The sequence below is a fragment of the Neohortaea acidophila genome, assembly GCF_010093505.1.
Source record: "Neohortaea acidophila strain CBS 113389 unplaced genomic scaffold BDY17scaffold_1, whole genome shotgun sequence".
Lineage (NCBI taxonomy): Eukaryota > Fungi > Ascomycota > Dothideomycetes > Mycosphaerellales > Teratosphaeriaceae > Neohortaea > Neohortaea acidophila.
Window position 1 is genome coordinate 842962 of NW_022985510.1, and position 18022 is coordinate 860983.

Sequence of the window (18022 nt, forward strand, 5' to 3'; positions counted from 1 at the left end):
TCCGTTTGCATGATGACCCTCATCCGTCGCTCCACCGCCCGCGCGAACCTTCAATTTCCTTGAAACCGGATGAAGATTGCTGAAACTCACACGTCCGAAGGGTCATGTCGTACTCGAGTCCGCCCGTTTGCGCGACGAGGTAGATTGGAGTATGAATTGGTTGTGAATGGTCGTCGGCATTTCCTCAGAAATCTCCCGTTGCAGCCAATCAGACGCCGGCCAGCTTCTGTCGGCGACAACAATCCAGTTCTGGAATGTCTTCATCATCATCTTCCGTGCTTACCGGAAAGAGACGTATCAATCTGAATCACGCTACGCGGCACCCAGTCTCGGTGCAAGTTCCTGGCTGGAGAAATGCAAATACCTCCGCCAGAGTTACGTCGACAGCCCTGCGTCTGCCTCGCGTGAGCTGCACGTGCTGTCATTCGCCGACGGACCGACGATCCTGCAGATGCCATACATGCTCGGCAAAAAGAAACAAGCCTTTACCGCCGTCAGCCCATGTGCAATTGCAAGACGCCTCTCAGGCCTCCAGCATGAATGTGAGGTAGGAGGCTTGTCGATGTACTCTATGTAACAACTCGATGGGGAAGGAGCAAAAGTGCCGGATCGGCGAGGGCCGCGGCCCTTCAAGCCACGCCATCTGAGACATGCAGCTGGCCTGAGAAGCAACGGCCGATGTCTCACTTGCACGTGCAACTGAGCTCACTCACGTGAAGCGGTGTGCAGCCAATCCATCAGCACTGCATGTAGTGGATGTACGAGTAGGACAAGATACACAGGCCACTATATGCGTCCATTGCAGGCCACCGCAATCGAAGAAGGGGGTATCACAACCACATGCAGAGTCAAAAAGCAACATGCTCCGTCTACCTCTTTCCCGCCGCAGCTCTCTTTTTCCTCAGCTTCCACTCCACCCTTGCCACTCGCATCAACAGATCCTCGTCCTTGACCGGCACAAACGAGGTCAGCACCTTCATCGCGCCCTCGAAGTCGCTGTCGAGGAGAATCTCCCGCGTAGCATCGATGAGAGCCGCGCTCGTTGCGTGCAGCACATCCAGATCCGCGCCTCCGAACACCTCCTTCTCTCCATTCTTCACCAGCTTCTGCTGCGCCGGTGACTCCGCATCGCCCAACAGCATGAAAACATCCCACACCCGCAACTGCGCGGGAAACGGAATGCTCAGATTGAACAGCGTCAAATACCAGCGCGTCCCGTACGCCGTCGACGAAATGCCCAGAGCCTCCAATTGCTTTCCCACATCCCCATCCCGCAGCCAGTCGCGCTCAAAGTGCTCGAGCGCCTTCATCAGCCCGCCAAAGCCGCTTTCGAACAACTGCTCCAGCCCGCGCAACTGCCACATCCGCACCATCATCACAAAGGCATTCTCCTCGTCGAAGTAGCACAGTAGCGTCGTGGCCAGACTCGCCATGCCCTGCACATACCCAGTGTCGGGGAAGTATAGGCTGATGGCGTGCAGCACGCGGAACAGCAGTCGTTGCCCGCCCCGGTAGCGTCGGCGGAACATGACGTGCTGGCTGATGGTGCGCGGGACGTCGAGGTCGATTTGCACGTCGTCCGCGGACCCGACTTCCTGCAGTTTGTGGAAGTACATCATCAGCTCTGCATCGGAGGCGCCGATGCCGCGCTTCCGTGCGGAGGTGGAGAGGAAGCTGTGCCAGGCTGTTGCGCGCCAGCGGTCTGGGATGCCCTTCCATGTACGGCTGATGACTTTGGGGTCTGTAGTGTCGAATTCGAACTGCATTCCGCCACCTTTGCCCGTCGAGCGCATGCGTTGCTGTTTGACTTTGGCCATCTTTTGCCATTTTTCGTCGCGTAGACGCTCGCGTTTGCGGAAAACGGAGGCAGTGTGGCTGGCTTCTCGTTCCTCGGCCAGCTCTGCGAGGCCGGGTGGTAGCGTGAGCATATCAGGGGCTTCGGCGACTGCTCGCTTGTCTTTGGAGCGGAAGGGGTTGCCGGCCGGGACGTTGGCGGCAGAGCGGTGAGTATGGACGCTGTGTATTGATCGCGTGGTGGGATCTGCAGTTCCATTCGCGCCGCTTACCGAGCGGGAGGAGCGCGCGGCAGACGACACCACTCTCCCTAATCCACCGTGCCTTTTTGGCCTTTGTGAGGGTACTTGCAGGTTCGTGGCTATGCGCTGTCCACCGTCGCTGACAATTCTGTCTCCGTTCGAGAGTCTGATTGAGCTCCGCTTGGGCTTGATGAATCCGTATCGATCAACGTCTCGTCCGTCCACGTCTTCCCAGTCTTCCAACCCGCCCGCACGCTCATTAGGTTCGAGAAGCTTGCTTGTTCGCACTGGTAATGACGATGATCGGCCATTGGATGAGCCTGGTTTGTGGACATGAATGCTGTTAGGGGAGAGTTCCGGGTTGCTATTAGCAGTCGTGAAGCTCTCGGCGTCAATTGTGCTCGGTGGCTGAGGAGACCAGTTGGCCGCTTCTTCATCGCCGTGTTCATACATGCTGCGCACTCGCATGGAGAACGTCATCTCTTCCATCGACATCACTCGCGAACCGCTGACGTCGGGACTCAGCATGTCCCCATTCGATTCCGGTGCTTTCGCCGCGGCTTCACCCTGCGTGTGCGATTCGTCCACCACCACAGAAGGGGTATCTGCTGCGGCCGAGGCTGGCTCATCCTCCACATTCAGCGCCTCCGGTCGCTTGTTCATCTTCTTGCCAGCGTAGAGGAGACTGCCCCGTTGCGAGAAGGCAATCTGATCCGACACCAGATCCTCCAGATTCAGATCCTCAAATCTCGTCCGCGGGGCATCAGACGGCGCATCTGCAGCATGATCCTTCTCCACCAAGATAGCAGGCAGAGCAAGCTCTTTCACCGCGCTGCCATTTGTTTGCGCAGCAGCGGCATTTGTCTCGGCGGAGGAAGATCGGGGAGGGGTGGAGAAGGAGGGCTCAAAGCCGGAGTCGCGCTTGAGGTCGCCAGCCGGCTCTGGGGCTTTCAGGTTTGCGGTTTCGGGGCGAGCGGAGGAGGGCGGAGAGGTGCGAGGAGGGAGGGCGTCGGCGACATCGTCGTAGCGGATGGCTTTGAGGGGAGGGTTGGAATCCGGTGGAGTCGGCGAGCGGAGCCGCGTGTGGGATGACGCGCTTCCTAGCATTTTGTCGGGAAACTTGGACGGCCGGTGCAGTCACGCTTTCCGTTCGACAATGTGCCTGGAATCATCGAGGAGCGCGGTAGCACGGTTGTCGGAGGGGGAGCCAGGTCTAGATACATGTATGTCGATTATTTAAACGGGCAGGAGCGAGTGTGCGCATTTCTACAAGTCACATCCCGGACGGACGTGGAGGGAGGGTGGAGCCCGCGAGAAGAAGTTCGCGAGGCGTCGCAAATACGTCGTTTCCGTCCTCGCTAGCGCGCCATCGATCGCCCTTCCGGCAACCGAGATGGACGACGGCATTGCTCACGGCTCGCCAATAGGCAGGGGGGACGAGTGTCTCGCGGCAAGGGTAGGGGCATTCGTCGAGGGTAGCGAGCACGATGGTTTGCACTCGGCCGAGCTGACGGATCTCTCCAATGCGGATGATGCCATATGATAGACACTCTTCCCCTCAACCTTCTGCCTTCGCTTGCACGAGACGTCGATATAATTCGCCGCCCCGGGTCGGGACGGAGGGAAATGTCAATGATCACGAGCTGCAATCGCCCGAACGATCGTCGGACCTGTCACATCGCGCGTGGGCGTACAAAGGCCGTGATCGAGGAAAGCTGTGCGACAGCCTTTCGACCTGTTGAGAGATGCTGTGTCACATTCGTTAATCGAGTCGCTATATACGTTCCATTTTATCCAATCTTGCTCTCTGCTGAACGAACACATCATAGCCACACCAATTCCCACGTCACTCTGTCATCCTTACTGTCCTCTTCGACTACCTGTCCTCTTTCCACTTCGTCTCAAGCTGCCACGAGCCGCTTACTTCCCAGCAAGCCACCCAAACTTGCTCAGCCTGATGCGAGGCGCAATACCCACTACCAGAATAACAGCAGCAACAACCACAGCCCACAACTGAATCTGCAACACATTGACGTTGAAGTCCGTCTGCGTCGCCAGACAGATTGTAGCAAGCATCACCAGAAGCGTCAGGTAGCCCCCAACCCGATGGTACTTGTACATCGCCTTTGCATTCTCCTCCCCGCCGTACAAGCCCGGCAGGAAGTAGGCACTGATGCCCGCGAGGAGCTGAAGCAAGATCAAGATGTAGGTGACGAGGCCGAGGATGGCGTGCGGCGAGACAAAGTGCTCACCCTTGTGGCTGATCTTGTTGTACTCGATCACAATCAGGCCGGCGAGGGCGGTGAGGAAAGCGACGTCATTGAAGGCCGCGTGCCCGTACGTGCCCTGCTTTTTCTGCTTTGCCGTGTGCGTGGGCTGGACGAGGAGGATGCCTTGGACAAAGAGGAGCACTGCTGCGGAGTTGAGGAGCTGAAGAGGACGGACGAGGGTTAGTTTGGCCTGCTCGTTCTCTCATAATTTGCGGGAGGATACACGTACCGGATGCGCTGAGAACAGCTGCAAGTCGTGGGAGAAGACGCTGCCCCAAACGATGGCCGCGAGCTGTGTTGTTGTGAGCATACGCGCGCGAGAAGCAGATGGGCAGTACACCACTCACAATCCATGCTCCAAACTGTGCAATCACACCCGTGCCTGTATCAACCGATCAACATCTCCATCTCCTTCATCACTCCAAGATGCAGCATAGCTTACCAAGCACCAGATTGTGATACAGCGGCTTGCCCTCCTTCTGGCTCGCATCCCCCGATTCTCCAAGCAGAGGCTCTTCCTCTGATGTGCCGGGTACGCGTCGCTCTTCTTGTGCCATGTTTTGGTAGTACTGTGGTTTGTAGTCAGATGAGACGACCAAGAGCGGCAATGATCACGCAATTGAAGGAGGGAGAGGGGTTTCCACGGGGTAATCAGATCGTCATCCACAGCCACCCACTTCGGAGCTTCTGAAAACGTGAAGCCGACCTCCGACTGTGTGGGGTCGACCAATCAGATTCAAGATTTGGTCAACACTTCACGCTTCAAGTGCTGCAGGTAAGGCTACATGCTCATATGCTCATTGCATTTCAGATGGAACCGCAGACGCATGCAAATATCGCTGCGACACTGCATGTATCCAGACAATCATTCCTCCCCTCATCAGCTCCCCAACATCCCCTTCTCCCCGTTCCTCACCTCAAACATCCTCCCCACCAACTCCATCCACCTCTTCTGCCGCGCCCCCAGTTCTCGCCCAGCATACTTGAACTGCCTCGCCAACGCCTCCCTCACCTTCCCCCGCAGAATCTTCAAAGCAATCATCGTCCTCCAATCCCTGACTTTGAACTTCATGCGATTCCCATCAATCACAATCACCCCCGCGTAGACGTGAAACACCGCCTCGCCCGCCAACAGCACGAGCGCGAAGTCCGCCACACCCGTCGTCTCCTGCGCGTTCGTGAAGCGCGACGAGCCCTGCATGATGCTGTAGAAGGAGACGTATTGCACGTCGTGGGGGAGGCCGACTTTATTGACGGACGTAGGGTGCAGCGCGAGCGATTGGTTGTTGGCAATGTTGCGCCACCCTTTGCCTTCTCGCTTCACGATTTTGGGGTAGAAGGACCATGCCACGACGGAGGAGATGACGTGCTCATTGGCTTCTGCTGTGCTGTATCGCGGTGGTAGGGTGACGAAGTTGCGCTGTCGTGAGCCGGGGCGGATTTTGGTCAATGCTGCCCGTTCGCTGGGGTCGAGGTGCACGATCCCCGCATCGATGAGGGATGTTAGAAGCTGTGCTTTCAGGTCCTCGATATTGGCCAGGTTTTGCGGACTGAGGAAGTTCTTGTTGCAGAAGTGGTACTCGGAGAGTCCGGGTGTGATGCACGCCTTTCGCCATGAGCTGTACGCGTTGTACAGAGTGAGGAGATCGGAGTCGCCTCGCTTGAAGCCCAACCGCACAGTATCTGCCTGCTTCCTCGCGTACATTGGTGAGAGGAAAGGCGACTTCGAGCTCAGTGCGGCGGCGATGGTGAGGGCAAAGTCGAGACAGCCGAAAATCACACCATACAAGATCAGCTTTCCGAGCTGCGCATCGAGCGGTAGTTTCGCGAGCTGGCTTCCAAGGGTGGTCAGCTGTTCGCTGCTGGTCAGAGCACCCACTTCGATAAGAGCATCGATGGCTCTGCGGATATTCTTGCTCGACGGCGGATCAAGCGCTTCTGACAAGGCCTCTTCGATATTGCCGAGCTTGCAGATCTTCACACGCATGACGAGATCTTGCAAGGAGAGGCGGAGGATTTCAGGCATTTGCTGTTCCGCCATAAGGTTCTCGAATCGGTGCTTGGTGAAGAGATGGAAACAAATGCCCTCCTGCACACGACCCGCTCGACCACGACGCTGTTTCGCATTTGCCTTTGCGATGAAGGATTGAATCAGTCGTGACATTTGCCGGCGCTCATCGAATCGCATCTCCCGGTGCTTGCCAGTGTCGATGACACATGTCACGTCGGGAATGGTAATACCAGTCTCGGCTATGTTGGTCGCAATCACAATCTTCCTAGTTCCGTGCGGTGGTATCTCGAAAGCAGCTTGCTGGTCTTCGCTGGAGAAGGTCGAGTGCAGCGCATGGATCCGCCAGCCTTGCGCAAATGCGCGATGCCCGAGGAGCATGTCATTGAGCTGCCGAATCTCCTGTATCCCCGGCACGAACAGTAAAATGGCCTTGCTGAAGTCGATGTACTGCGAGTCAAAGGCAATCTTCTCCAGTAGTTTGATGATGAGTTCATAGTCGATCCTGTACTCATCGTAGTTCTGCAGGGTATTCCGCGTAGCAGCGCTGTACCCCTTCAATGCCTGCGTCGATCCCGGCTGGTCTCGATCTTCTGCGTCCACCTCATCTGCCTCACCATCGCCTTTGTCGTGAGCACTGTCCACAACATGGCCAGTGAGTTCGATGGCATCCTCCAGGAACAGCGGCGTGACCGGGAAAGTCCGACCAGGCACCTGAATAATCGGCGCATTGTCCAGATAGCGCGAGAACTTCTGCGCATCAACGGTAGCCGACATCAGGACGACCTTCAAATCCGGTCGCTGTTTTAGCATCGCGCGGACGACGATGAGCAAGAAGTCGGTGTCGATGTTCCGCTCGTGCACCTCGTCCAATACGAGATGCGTGATCTCGCGCAAGCCATTCTCGCTTTCCAGCATTCGGAGGACGATGCCAACGGTGGCATAAATGACCCTCGTCGAAGCGACGGCGTGCGATTCCAAGCGGATGGCGTATCCCACCAGAGACCGCGACGTGCCCAGATCATTCTTGTGCTCGCCGAGTTCCTCGGTGACTCGATGTGCCAACGAAATGGCGGAGATTCTGCGCGGCTGGGTGCAGTAGATCTTGCACGGACGACCGTTGGAGAGTTCGTGCTCGAGGATGAACTGAGGCAATTGCGTGGACTTTCCACTGCCAGTGTCGCCTTGCACGATTGTGATCTGGTTGCGCTGAATGGCTTCTAGCACTGCTGATTTGGCATGGTACATGGGTAGATTCATTCGGGTAGTCAACATTCGTTGGTAGCCTGGGGAGATGATCTTCCTGCTCCAGAGATCTATTAGAGGTTGCTGAGATGACTCTTTTGCTTCCAGTCCTGGCGTGTGCGGCCGGGATGCCGGGGTAGAACTCCCGTTGGTTGCGCCGAGTCGTCTGCTACTTGCGTTGAATACCACCTCGTTGTCGGAATCGTCGTCCTGCTGAGCGTTCTTCTCCACAAGCGTCCGCAGTTCTCGAACCACCTCCCGATCGGTAGCGTCGATGTGGTCGCGTTTGAGGATGACGAACTCATCCCACAGATCTCGGAAAGCCGGCGGGAGCTTCAAATGAGCTTTCTCCTCCTTTGGCGAGCCAGAGAAGATGAAGAACAGAGCGGCTGTCGCCACGTAGGACTCACTTTGTGAGGCCTCGGGGGTTGCCTCCATTATCATTGCGACGGAGATTTGGCGGTGTGATGCCTTCACCGATAGATGTTGCATGTACGATGCATTTGCGGTATCCTGCTCCTTGGTCCACTGGATCGTGACACTGTGCCGACAGGAGTAGGTGGTGGGCGAAATCTGGCGGTAGGCGATCTTACAGCGTGAGTCTCGAGACCGACACGCTTCCTCGAGGACTCTGCGAGCCGTCATATTGCCGGTAATGCGGCCGAAATCACGAACAGTGACTGCATGCGAGTCGCCAGGTCCATTTTCCCCAACAGTCGTGCTCTGCACCCCGGGTAGAGAATCGAACATGCCCCCCAAAAGAATATCATCATCATCAGGAGCTTCTAATATCTGCGCCCCAAGCTCATCTGCTTGCGCCAGCACGTCGGCCGATTGCCCCTTTGGACGCACGAGTAGGTTGTATGGTTCTGCCTCAGCGTCATGCTCGTTAGTTAGGTCGAGTCTCTTTCTTTGCGCCACTTCTTTCGCGATCTGAGCCTTCTGAAGATTCCACTGCGTGTCCGCCTCGCGCTGATCAAATAGAGGGTCCGACTGAATCTTGTGCAGCTTTTCGTTGAGTTTTGATTCTTCCAGGCGCTTCGGCTTCGGGACAGGGGTTGTGTTGGTGCGAGGATCGGCGGTCCCTTTTTTTGTCCGAGTTGGAGTAGGCGCCACTTCGAACAACCTGGCCTTGGTGCGCAGATAGATAGAGAGCAGCTCATCGGGCTCGAGATCGCTGTCGATGTCGCTCACATCTACGATTTCTTGCGCTGAAGAATTTGAAGTGTCCTGCGTGTCCGAGGGAGGTGAATCACGCTTCTGTCGTACACTGGACGTCTCCTCTTCGCTTTGCACAGCAGGAGTACTACTCGACTCGTCCTCGGAATCCAGTGCTCTGACTTTTGTTGTGGCAGCGTCGTACTCCCACAGCTCATTGGGGTCACATTCCAGTGCTAGCCAATCCAGTGCTTCTGCAAGACCCCATGCATTGGCTAATGTGATCTCTGCCGGTGGAGTGTGAAGGACAGCCTGGATGGCTTCTTGCACACGTGAAGGCACAATGCCAAGGTCGAGCAGGATCAAACGCAGAGTCCATATTCTCGACACTGCTTCATCCCCGCGAGGAAGGACATCGTGCTTGCGACTTCCGTGGTCGTGATCGAGATCTGCGATGACCAAATCGAAGAGCTGTTGCATCAGCTCTTCGGGGAGCCAGTTCCTGGTGGACAAAAAGTCTGCCTGACCGCGCAGTAACCTCTTCTCGGTCTGCAGTTTCGACGCCTGCCGAGCAGCTTCCTTCTTCACTTTCAACGCATGCGCCTCGACGAACTGTTGCAATTCGGATGTTTCCAGCTGTGCTTCGAGTTCCTCGGGACTGAGTTTTTGGAGATCATTGTCCGGCGCAGAGGTCGGCGCCTGCTCCGCAACGCTGTTGGTGGTGTCATTATTGTGGTTGTCGGGGGTGGCAAGGCCGGAAGACTCAAGGCTGTCGGGTTCCTGGGGCGTGTCGACTTTTGACTTGGATTGAATGGATGTTGTGGCGAAACCGCGAGCCGTGTTGGCCGTCTTTTTCTTCTTTTTATTACCGCCGGCCATTTCCACGTTGGGTCGAAGGCCTTGCGCGCGGGTCTATCCAAACAGTGGAAATGTTTGGCGAGTGGTAGAGAGAAGGATGAAATGTAGCATGCAGTCACAGCATCGAGATTTGCTGCAGGGTCCACACTCCGCATCGAATGCCCGATGCGGCGACCGCACATTCACCGCGCGACTCATCTCCAAATTTCGCCCGTATTTCATCCCGCCATCTCGCCCACATCGGCGCTCTCTGATGCCACGCGAGCATCTACATCCAACATGGCCGACGTCGTGGTGAACGGGCATACCGGCCTGGATGCGGTAGAGACCCGGCGCAGCCTGCTCTCCAACTCCACCAAACGACGCACGGCAGAGCTTCATTCCCTCCACCAGAGGCTCGCAGAAGGTAGGTGAGACGGCCCGGTCTGTCGATGGCAATGATGAAGCGCAACATGCGGATCTGACTCTGCCACAGGTGCCCTCCAACATGACATTCCTTTGATTCTCGACCTTCTCTCCGCCACTTATCCTTTCTTCGTCGATTCCAATTCCCGGCAAGCCGTCGAGAAATGTCTGGCTGCCATTGCCTCGCAGCCAGCAGCGGAGCACACCTTCTCCCCATTCGTCGATGACCTCCTGCACGAGTCAAACAAGATCGCCGTCGCTCCCGCCAATGCCTTTGTCCTCGTCCGATGGGCTTCTCTCCTCCTTCAGCACTGTGCGTTGCGAAAAGAGCTATGGGATTTACAAGGCATCAAGCTGCTGAACATCTTGACGAATTCGTTGAACACACTCTTCTCATCCGAGGCGAAGGAGAGTACTCGCGCCACCGCTTTGCGCGTAAGTCGACGGGCGATACGAGCACTTGCACGTGCGCAATGGAGTCTGGAGGCTTTGGAAGCGTGCATTGCGAGTCTCTGCACGAAGGCTAGTGGCCCCACGGCCAAAAATGCCATTACCCTGGGGATCATTGCTGGAGTCTGCTATAGAGTTGCTGGGCCATCGCACGATCTCATTGCGTCAAAGAAACCCGACTATATTGCCTTCTACCTGAGAGAACTCCTCGGATCTCGAGTGCAGCTGCCGGAATCCATTGGAAACGCGCTGTCGGACTTCTTCAACAGCTACGTAATGCTGGACGATCTCAAGACAGACATAGTACCCGCAGTGGAGAAGGCGTTGTTACGAGCGCCGGAAATTGTCCTGAATGACCTGGTTGCTCCGATCATCTCTTCTTTGCCCGAAGCTTTCGATCTCTCCGACATTCTCGTCGCCAATCTGCTGAAACCTTTGCTCTCAAACATCAAGTCGACAAATGCGCAAATCCGTAGCGGAGCTTTGCGCACGTTCGAGACCATCGCTGCCCGGTCCCATGAAGATTCCCTCGTGGCGAAAGCCTGCGATGAAATCCTCAATCCTCTGAAGTCCAACAAGGTGGCTTCCGCGGATCAGAGGGTCATTCACGCACAGATGCTCTCTAAACTCCACCTATCAGTCGATGTGGCCGCGAGGATACTCCAAGGACTCACGCCCGTTGCTATGAAAGAGGCCAATGAGACTGCCGTGTCCGCCGAATTACGTGCAATCGGCCTCTCGGCGAGTTTCGCATTGGCGCATAGCGTCAAGATTGAATCCGCCGTGATTGATGCTTTTACTAAAGGCCTTGCGGAGAAGCGCTTGCCGATGCGTCGTTTGTGGAGCTTATGTTTTGCCGATATCGTATGGTCGCTTGACGCAAACAGTCTTGAGGACGCATCCGCAGCCGGCTTCGTCGATGCGTCAATCGGTAAAATGATTGACTCTTTCAATGAAGTCGTTGCAAACCCCCTGCCGGCAGTGGCGAATGGGCAGGTGGTGGTAGCATTTGCGGTCACCGCATTATGTCTACAACGCCTCTCTGGTCTATCCGGCCTCAAGAGCGCGTCAATCCTGAAAAAGGCCAGCATCGGGGACAAGGCTTTAGCATTGGAGCCGAAGCCGTCATTTCTCCTCAATCTTCGCGTCTATGCCCGAATTACAGCCGAGGAGGATCTGCAGTGGTGCCTTCGCTCTCTTGTTGCGTCTTATCCTCTATTATCAGAGGAGCCTGCAGAATCAGCTTCGGCCATCGCATGGTCGCAGGGTCTGATCTATCTATGCGTCGCTAGCGCTGTCCCTGCCCCGATCAGAAACGCAGCGGTGGCGGCTGTCAGGTCCCTGCAGCAAAGTGATCATTCTAAAGCATCTAAAATCTTCACTCAAGGCCTGTACCGATGGTGCGAGGATGTCGAGTTGGAGTCAAAGGAAAGCGCTGCCGTCGCGGCGAAGACTGGTCGAGAGGACCTGTACAAAGTGCTGCGAAGTGTATGTCCGACAAGTCAAGACGCCACGCATGACGCCACGCCTGCTTCTCGAGTTCTCCTCGAGGAACAAATAACCCGTGTGCTCGTCTTGAGCAGGCCTCAATTGGTTCCACGAACTTCCTGGATCGAACTTTGCTTACGGACCGGACTTGATCCGGGCATCCTCGCCGCGAAGTCGTCCGAGCAGTGTCTTGTGCAGATCTTGGCTGTCACCGAGAACCCTGTCTGGAAGGTCCTGCCCGCATTCCAAAGCGCTGCCTTCAGTGCTGCCGCAGAACTGGCTTTTGTCGCTCCTGACGAGGTGACGCCCCTCATTCTTGCCCAGATCGAGCGAGATCTGGATCCTTCACAGCTGGACAACATCGGGCCTACGGAGGCTGCGATCTACAGGACACCAGAGGGAACCGCATTTGTGGATGTTTTATCCCGGCAAGGGCAGACCCAACAGCTGACCAAAACCGCCAAAGACTACGAGACGCTCAAGTGGGAGGAAGAGCTCCGAGCACAGCTTGCTCAGAAGAAAGGGCAGGCGAAGAAATTGACAGCCGACGAGCAGAGCAAAGTCAATGCGCAGCTGGCGAAGGAGTCTGCGATTCGGCTCAACGTGTCAGAAGTAGATGCTCGCCTGCGTCGAGGCATTGGCTTCATCAGTGGACTGGCCACTGGCCCTCCTACGGAAGCCGAAGCATGGTTTGGTCCGTCGGTCAAACGACTGTTTGACACTATTCAGGCTGGCGCCGGCTTCATCCTCGGAGATGCGGCCGCACTTGCTTACCTGCAATGCGCCGATCGAACCTCTTCTCGCTTGGGTGCGATGAGGCCGTTCATTGGCGTTGCAACTCTTCGCGCAGCCGGCGTTACGATATTGCCCGATAACCTCATGGCCGAGCCACTCGGCGATCTCGTCACTCGAGTTTTACACCGACTGCGATTCATGGGAGAACAGCGGCCTTTCGACGGGATCACGCTCAGCTACATCCTGCCACTGATCTTCCTTGTACTTGATCACGGCGGCATCGACCGTTCCTCGGCCGACGAAGCGGACGAGCAGATCATCTTGGTGGTCGAATTCTTGTCCTTTCACACTGAAGCCTTCAGCAATCCGCGATTGCCACGACAGCGGACACTGAGCACTTGCATAGCCGCTATGCAACGATACACCCAACACTTCCGGCCTCTGAGAGATTGTTTTACAGAATTGTGCCGATGCATGGGCGCCAACATCATCGAGGCTGAGACCGATAGTGCTGTCAAAGGAACGCTCGTTTCCGATGGTGCTGTACGTGGTGCTGTGCTTCAAGCCATCAGCGCCGAACTGGAGCTGGAAGACCGCATATTCTACGAAGAGATCTGGCTGGCTTGTCACGACGACGTGAGTGAAAATGTTGAGATTGCGCAAGAAATTTGGGAAGAGAACGAGCTCAAGGTCGAGCCCAAATCGGTCTTGCTCTGCCTGCCCTACCTCAGATCTCGGGATGCCCAGTTGCGACGAGCGGCTGGTCGTGCCATCGCTGCCTGTATCAAGCAGCATCCTGATGAGTTCTCCGGCGTGCTAGCGAGGCTGGAAGATACATACGTCGAGGATGCTAAGCTTCGGAAGCCCGAGCTCGACAGGTATGGGATGCCTGTCAAGAAGGATCTCGCAGATCCGTGGGAGTCAAGACACGGTGTGGGCCTGGCATTCAAATTCCTGGCACCTGTCTTTCCGTCCGACCATCTTGTCGAGTTTTTGCGGTTCCTCATCGAAAAAGGCCCATTGGGCGATCCAAATGCGTCTGTCAGAGACAGCATGCTTGATGCTGCAACCACCATTTCGTCCGTGCAAGGACAAAGTCAAGTCGAGGCGTTGATGGCACTCTGCGAGACCACGCTGTCAAGTTCCACCAGCAGCTCGCAGTCGCAAGATCTCGTCAACGAGGCTGTGGTGATCGTCTACGGCGCGCTTGCCCAGCATTTGCCCGTGGGTGATGCACGCATTCCGCTGGTCGTCCAACGGCTTCTCTCGACTCTCAGCACTCCTTCGGAATCGGTGCAATACGCCGTAGCCCAGTGTCTGCCGGCATTGGTACGTGCATCAAGCGATCGGGCAAGTCAATACCTCCAACAAACCATCGACGAGACTCTTCATGCCAAGAAGTATGCTGCACGACGTGGAGCTGCTTATGGATTGGCTGGAATTGTCAAAGGCCAGGGGATTGCCATTCTGAAAGATAACAGGGTCGTCTCTACCCTGAGAACTGCCACAGAGAACAAGAAAGACCCAAACGAGCGACAAGGAGCTTTCCTGGCGTACGAGCTGTTGTCTCATTTGCTCGGCCGCGTCTTTGAGCCCTATGTGGTTCAGTTTGTCCCTCAACTGTTGGTAGGCTTCGGTGACGCGAGCACAGACGTACGAGAGTCGTGTCTCGAGGCGGCGAAGACTTGCTTCTCATCGCTCAGCTCGTACGGCGTGAAGCAGGTCCTGCCAACGCTGCTCGAGGGTTTGCGAGAACAGCAATGGCGGAGCAAGAAAGGCGCTTCAGACTCGCTCGGCGCCATGGCGTACCTGGATCCCGAACAACTTGCCGTGAGCTTACCAGACATCATTCCGCCCCTCACAGACGTTCTCAACGACAGCCACAAAGAAGTCAGAGCTTCGGCAAATCGCAGTCTGCAGCGCTTCGGCGATGTCATTACCAATCCCGAGGTTAAGGGCGAAGTCAACATCCTTCTCAAGGCTCTGAGCGATCCAACGAAGTACACCGACGATGCTCTCGATGCTCTGATTAAAGTCAATTTCGTGCACTACCTGGATGCGCCATCCCTGGCGCTTGTAGTGCGCGTGCTCGAACGTGGACTAGGCGATAGGTCTGCGACCAAAAGGAAAGCCGCACAAATCATCGGAAGTCTCGCCCATCTCACCGAGCGCCGGGATCTCGTTACCCATCTTCCGCCATTGATCGCCGGTCTTCGAGTCGCCATTGTCGATCCTGTTCCGACTACTCGTGCCACAGCTTCGAAAGCCCTCGGCTCAACGATTGAGAAGCTGGGTGAGGATGCTCTGCCAGACCTCATCCCGAGCCTCATGCAGACGCTCAAGTCCGACACTGGAGCGGGCGATCGTCTTGGATCGGCACAAGCGCTCAGCGAAGTGCTCGCAGGTCTCGGTACGACACGTTTGGAAGAGACGCTTCCGACTATCCTCCAGAATGTGTCGAGCTCGAAAGCTGCTGTCCGCGAAGGCTTCATGTCGCTCTTCATCTTTTTGCCTGCTTGCTTTGGTCAGAGCTTCGCCAACTACCTCTCTCGAATTATTCCTCCGATCTTGGCGGGTCTTGCTGATGATATTGAGTCTATTCGCGAGACTGCATTACGAGCTGGACGTCTTTTGGTCAAGAACTTCGCTGCTCGCTCTGTCGACTTGCTCTTGCCCGAGTTGGAGCGCGGGCTTGCAGACGACAGCTACCGTATCCGTCTCAGTTCGGTGGAACTGGTGGGTGACCTCCTATTCAATCTGACGGGCATCAGCGGCAAAGCCGAACAGGAGGATGTGGAAGACAACGCGGTAGAAGCCGGCCAGTCCTTGCTCGATGTATTGGGAGAGGAGAAGAGGAACAAAGTGCTCTCCGCCCTTTACATCTGTCGCTGCGATACTTCTGGACTGGTCCGCACGGCCGCCATCGCCATCTGGAAGGCACTTGTTTCCACGCCTCGCACGCTTCGCGAGCTTGTTCCTACGCTCACTCAGTTGCTCATTCGCCGGCTGGCGAGTTCCAATATGGAGCAGAAGGTGATTGCGAGTAATGCGCTGGGAGAACTCATTCGGAAAGCGGGAGAGAACGTGTTCTCCACGCTGCTACCCACGCTCGAAGAAGGACTACGCACCTCAACGGACACGGATGCTCGACAGGGCATTTGCATTGCTCTTCGCGAACTCATTACGTCTGCTTCGCCAGACTCGCTTGAGGAGCACGACAAGACTCTTATTTCCGTCGTGAGGACGGGCGTGGTTGATCCTAATGATTCTGTGCGCGAGGCTGCTGCAGAAGCCTTTGACTCGCTGCAGAAAGCGCTCGGCAAGCGTGTTGTCGATCAGGTTCTGCCACACTTGCTCACTTTGCTGCGTGATGAAGACCAGGCGGAGAATGCGCTATCGGCTCTGCTGACGTTGCTGACCGAGACGACAAGATCCAACATCATCCTGCCGAATCTGCTCCCAACTCTCCTGACCGTGCCCGTCTCGGCTTTCAACGCGAGAGCGCTGGCCTCTTTGGCCGACGTCGCCGCGCCTGCCATGACGAGACGACTTCCCAACATCCTCAACGCGCTCATGGATAGTATCATTGCGTCCAAGGATGAAAGCCTCAAGGCTGAGCTCAACACCTCGTTCGATGCTATCTTGCTCTCCGTCGACGAGTATGACGGCTTGAACACGATGATGAGCGTGATGCTCGCCATGGTGAAGCACGACGACCATCGCAAACGCGCCGTTGCCGACATGCATATGGCCAAGTTTTTCGAGCGAGCCGAGATCGACTACTCCAGGTATTACCCCGACTTGATCCGCGCGTTCCTGATCGCGTTCGACGATGGCGATTCAGAGGTTGTGAAAGCAGCTTGGACGGCGCTGAGTGGTCTCACCTCACACTTGCGCAAGGAGGAGATGGAGTCGCTTGTCGTTTCTACTCGACAGACGCTCAACCACGTCGGCGTTTCTGGCCACAATTTACCGGGCTTCTCTCTGCCCAAGGGGATCAACGCAGTCCTGCCCATATTCCTGCAAGGTCTCATGAACGGCACGGCGGAGCAGCGAACACAGTCTGCCCTGGCCATCTCGGAAATCGTGGACAAGACAAGCGCGGATGGCCTCCGGCCGTTCGTTACGCAGATCACCGGTCCTCTCATCCGTGTCGTGTCAGAGAGATCGACGGATCTCAAGTGCGCTATCCTGCTCACTTTGAACAACATGCTTGAGAAGATCCCAACACTCCTGAAACCTTTCCTGCCGCAACTGCAGCGTACATTCGCAAAGTCGCTCGCCGACCCCTCAAGCGAAATTCTGCGTTCTCGCGCTGCTCGGGCGTTGGGCACACTCATCACCATGACGCCTCGCATCGATCCGCTCATCGCGGAGCTAGTAACCGGATGCAAGACCACCGATTCGGGCGTGAAGAACGCGATGCTAAAAGCCCTGTACGAAGTCGTGAGCAAAGCCGGCGCGAACATGAACGACGCGTCGCGCACCTCCATCCTCGCGCTCATCGACTCGGACAGCGGCGCGAGCAACGACAACGACAGCCTCAACATCACGCACGCCAAACTGCTCGGCGTGCTGATCAAAGTGCTCAACGCCGAGATTGCGGGCAGCCTCATCAAAGCGCGCGTGCTGCCGCCTCAACCCACGCACCAATCCATCCTCGCGCTGAACGCAGTCCTGCTCGAATCGCCTGACTCCCTCATCCCGTCTTTCGCCGACGTTACATCCGCGTCCATCGTCCAAGGCATCGCGAGCAAAGACCCCTTCATCTCGGACAACAGCGTGCTCGCAGCAGGCAAACACCTCCTCCTCCCCAGCACAACACCCAACACTCCAGAAAGCACCCCCCTCCTCTCCGCCCTCGCAAGCGTCGTCCCGCCCAACGCCTCCGCAATCGACACCCGCCGCCTCGCCCTCGTCGTCCTCCGCACCCTCAGCAGGGAAAACAACGCGCTCGTGCGCCCGCACCTCGCGGCCCTCATCCCGCCCATCTTCACCAGCGTCCGCGACCCCATTATCCCCATCAAACTCGCTGCGGAAGCTGCGTTCCTCGCTGCTTTTGATGTCGTCGAGGAGGACAGTGCGGTTTTCGATGCGTTTATGGCGAGTACGGAGATGCCGGCTGCGACGAAACGCAGTATGAGCGAGTACTTCAAGCGGGTTGTTGTGCGGTTGAGTGCACAAGCGAAGGAGAGGAAGGAAGCGCAAGGTGGAGGACGCGGACTGGGACTTGATAGTGATGAGGCGGAGGATCTGAAGGAGGTGATGGCGGTGGGCAAGGTGGATTTGGGAGAAGGCGGTGGGTTTGGGGATGATTAGAGGAGATGTGTGAGAGTCGGTAGGAGCTGTAGAGATTTTGTTATATGAAT

The 18022-nt window shown here is 56.5% G+C and overlaps 3 protein-coding genes across 3 annotated transcripts; 1 reads left to right on the forward strand and 2 right to left on the reverse strand.

Annotated features, from left to right (window-relative positions):
- Positions 1-756: 756 nt before the first annotated feature.
- On the reverse strand, positions 757-3186 carry BDY17DRAFT_288795 (rab-GTPase-TBC domain-containing protein). Its single transcript, XM_033732253.1, has one exon. The coding sequence runs from the start codon at positions 3141-3143 to the stop codon at positions 870-872; it is 2274 nt and encodes a 757-aa protein (XP_033593920.1). The 5' UTR covers positions 3144-3186; the 3' UTR covers positions 757-869.
- Positions 3187-3956: 770 nt separating this feature from the next.
- Positions 3957-4863, reverse strand: BDY17DRAFT_306741 (eukaryotic cytochrome b561-domain-containing protein; the record flags this gene model as incomplete). Its single annotated transcript, XM_033735051.1, has 4 exons — positions 3957-4466; positions 4536-4598; positions 4654-4688; positions 4749-4863. The coding sequence occupies 4 exons, from the start codon at positions 4861-4863 to the stop codon at positions 3957-3959; spliced, it is 723 nt and encodes a 240-aa protein (XP_033593921.1).
- A 4905-nt stretch (positions 4864-9768) lies between these two features.
- Positions 9769-18022, forward strand: BDY17DRAFT_259541 (armadillo-type protein). The gene is made up of 2 exons (XM_033731828.1): positions 9769-9981; positions 10051-18022. The coding sequence occupies exons 1-2, from the start codon at positions 9855-9857 to the stop codon at positions 17970-17972; spliced, it is 8049 nt and encodes a 2682-aa protein (XP_033593922.1). The 5' UTR covers positions 9769-9854; the 3' UTR covers positions 17973-18022.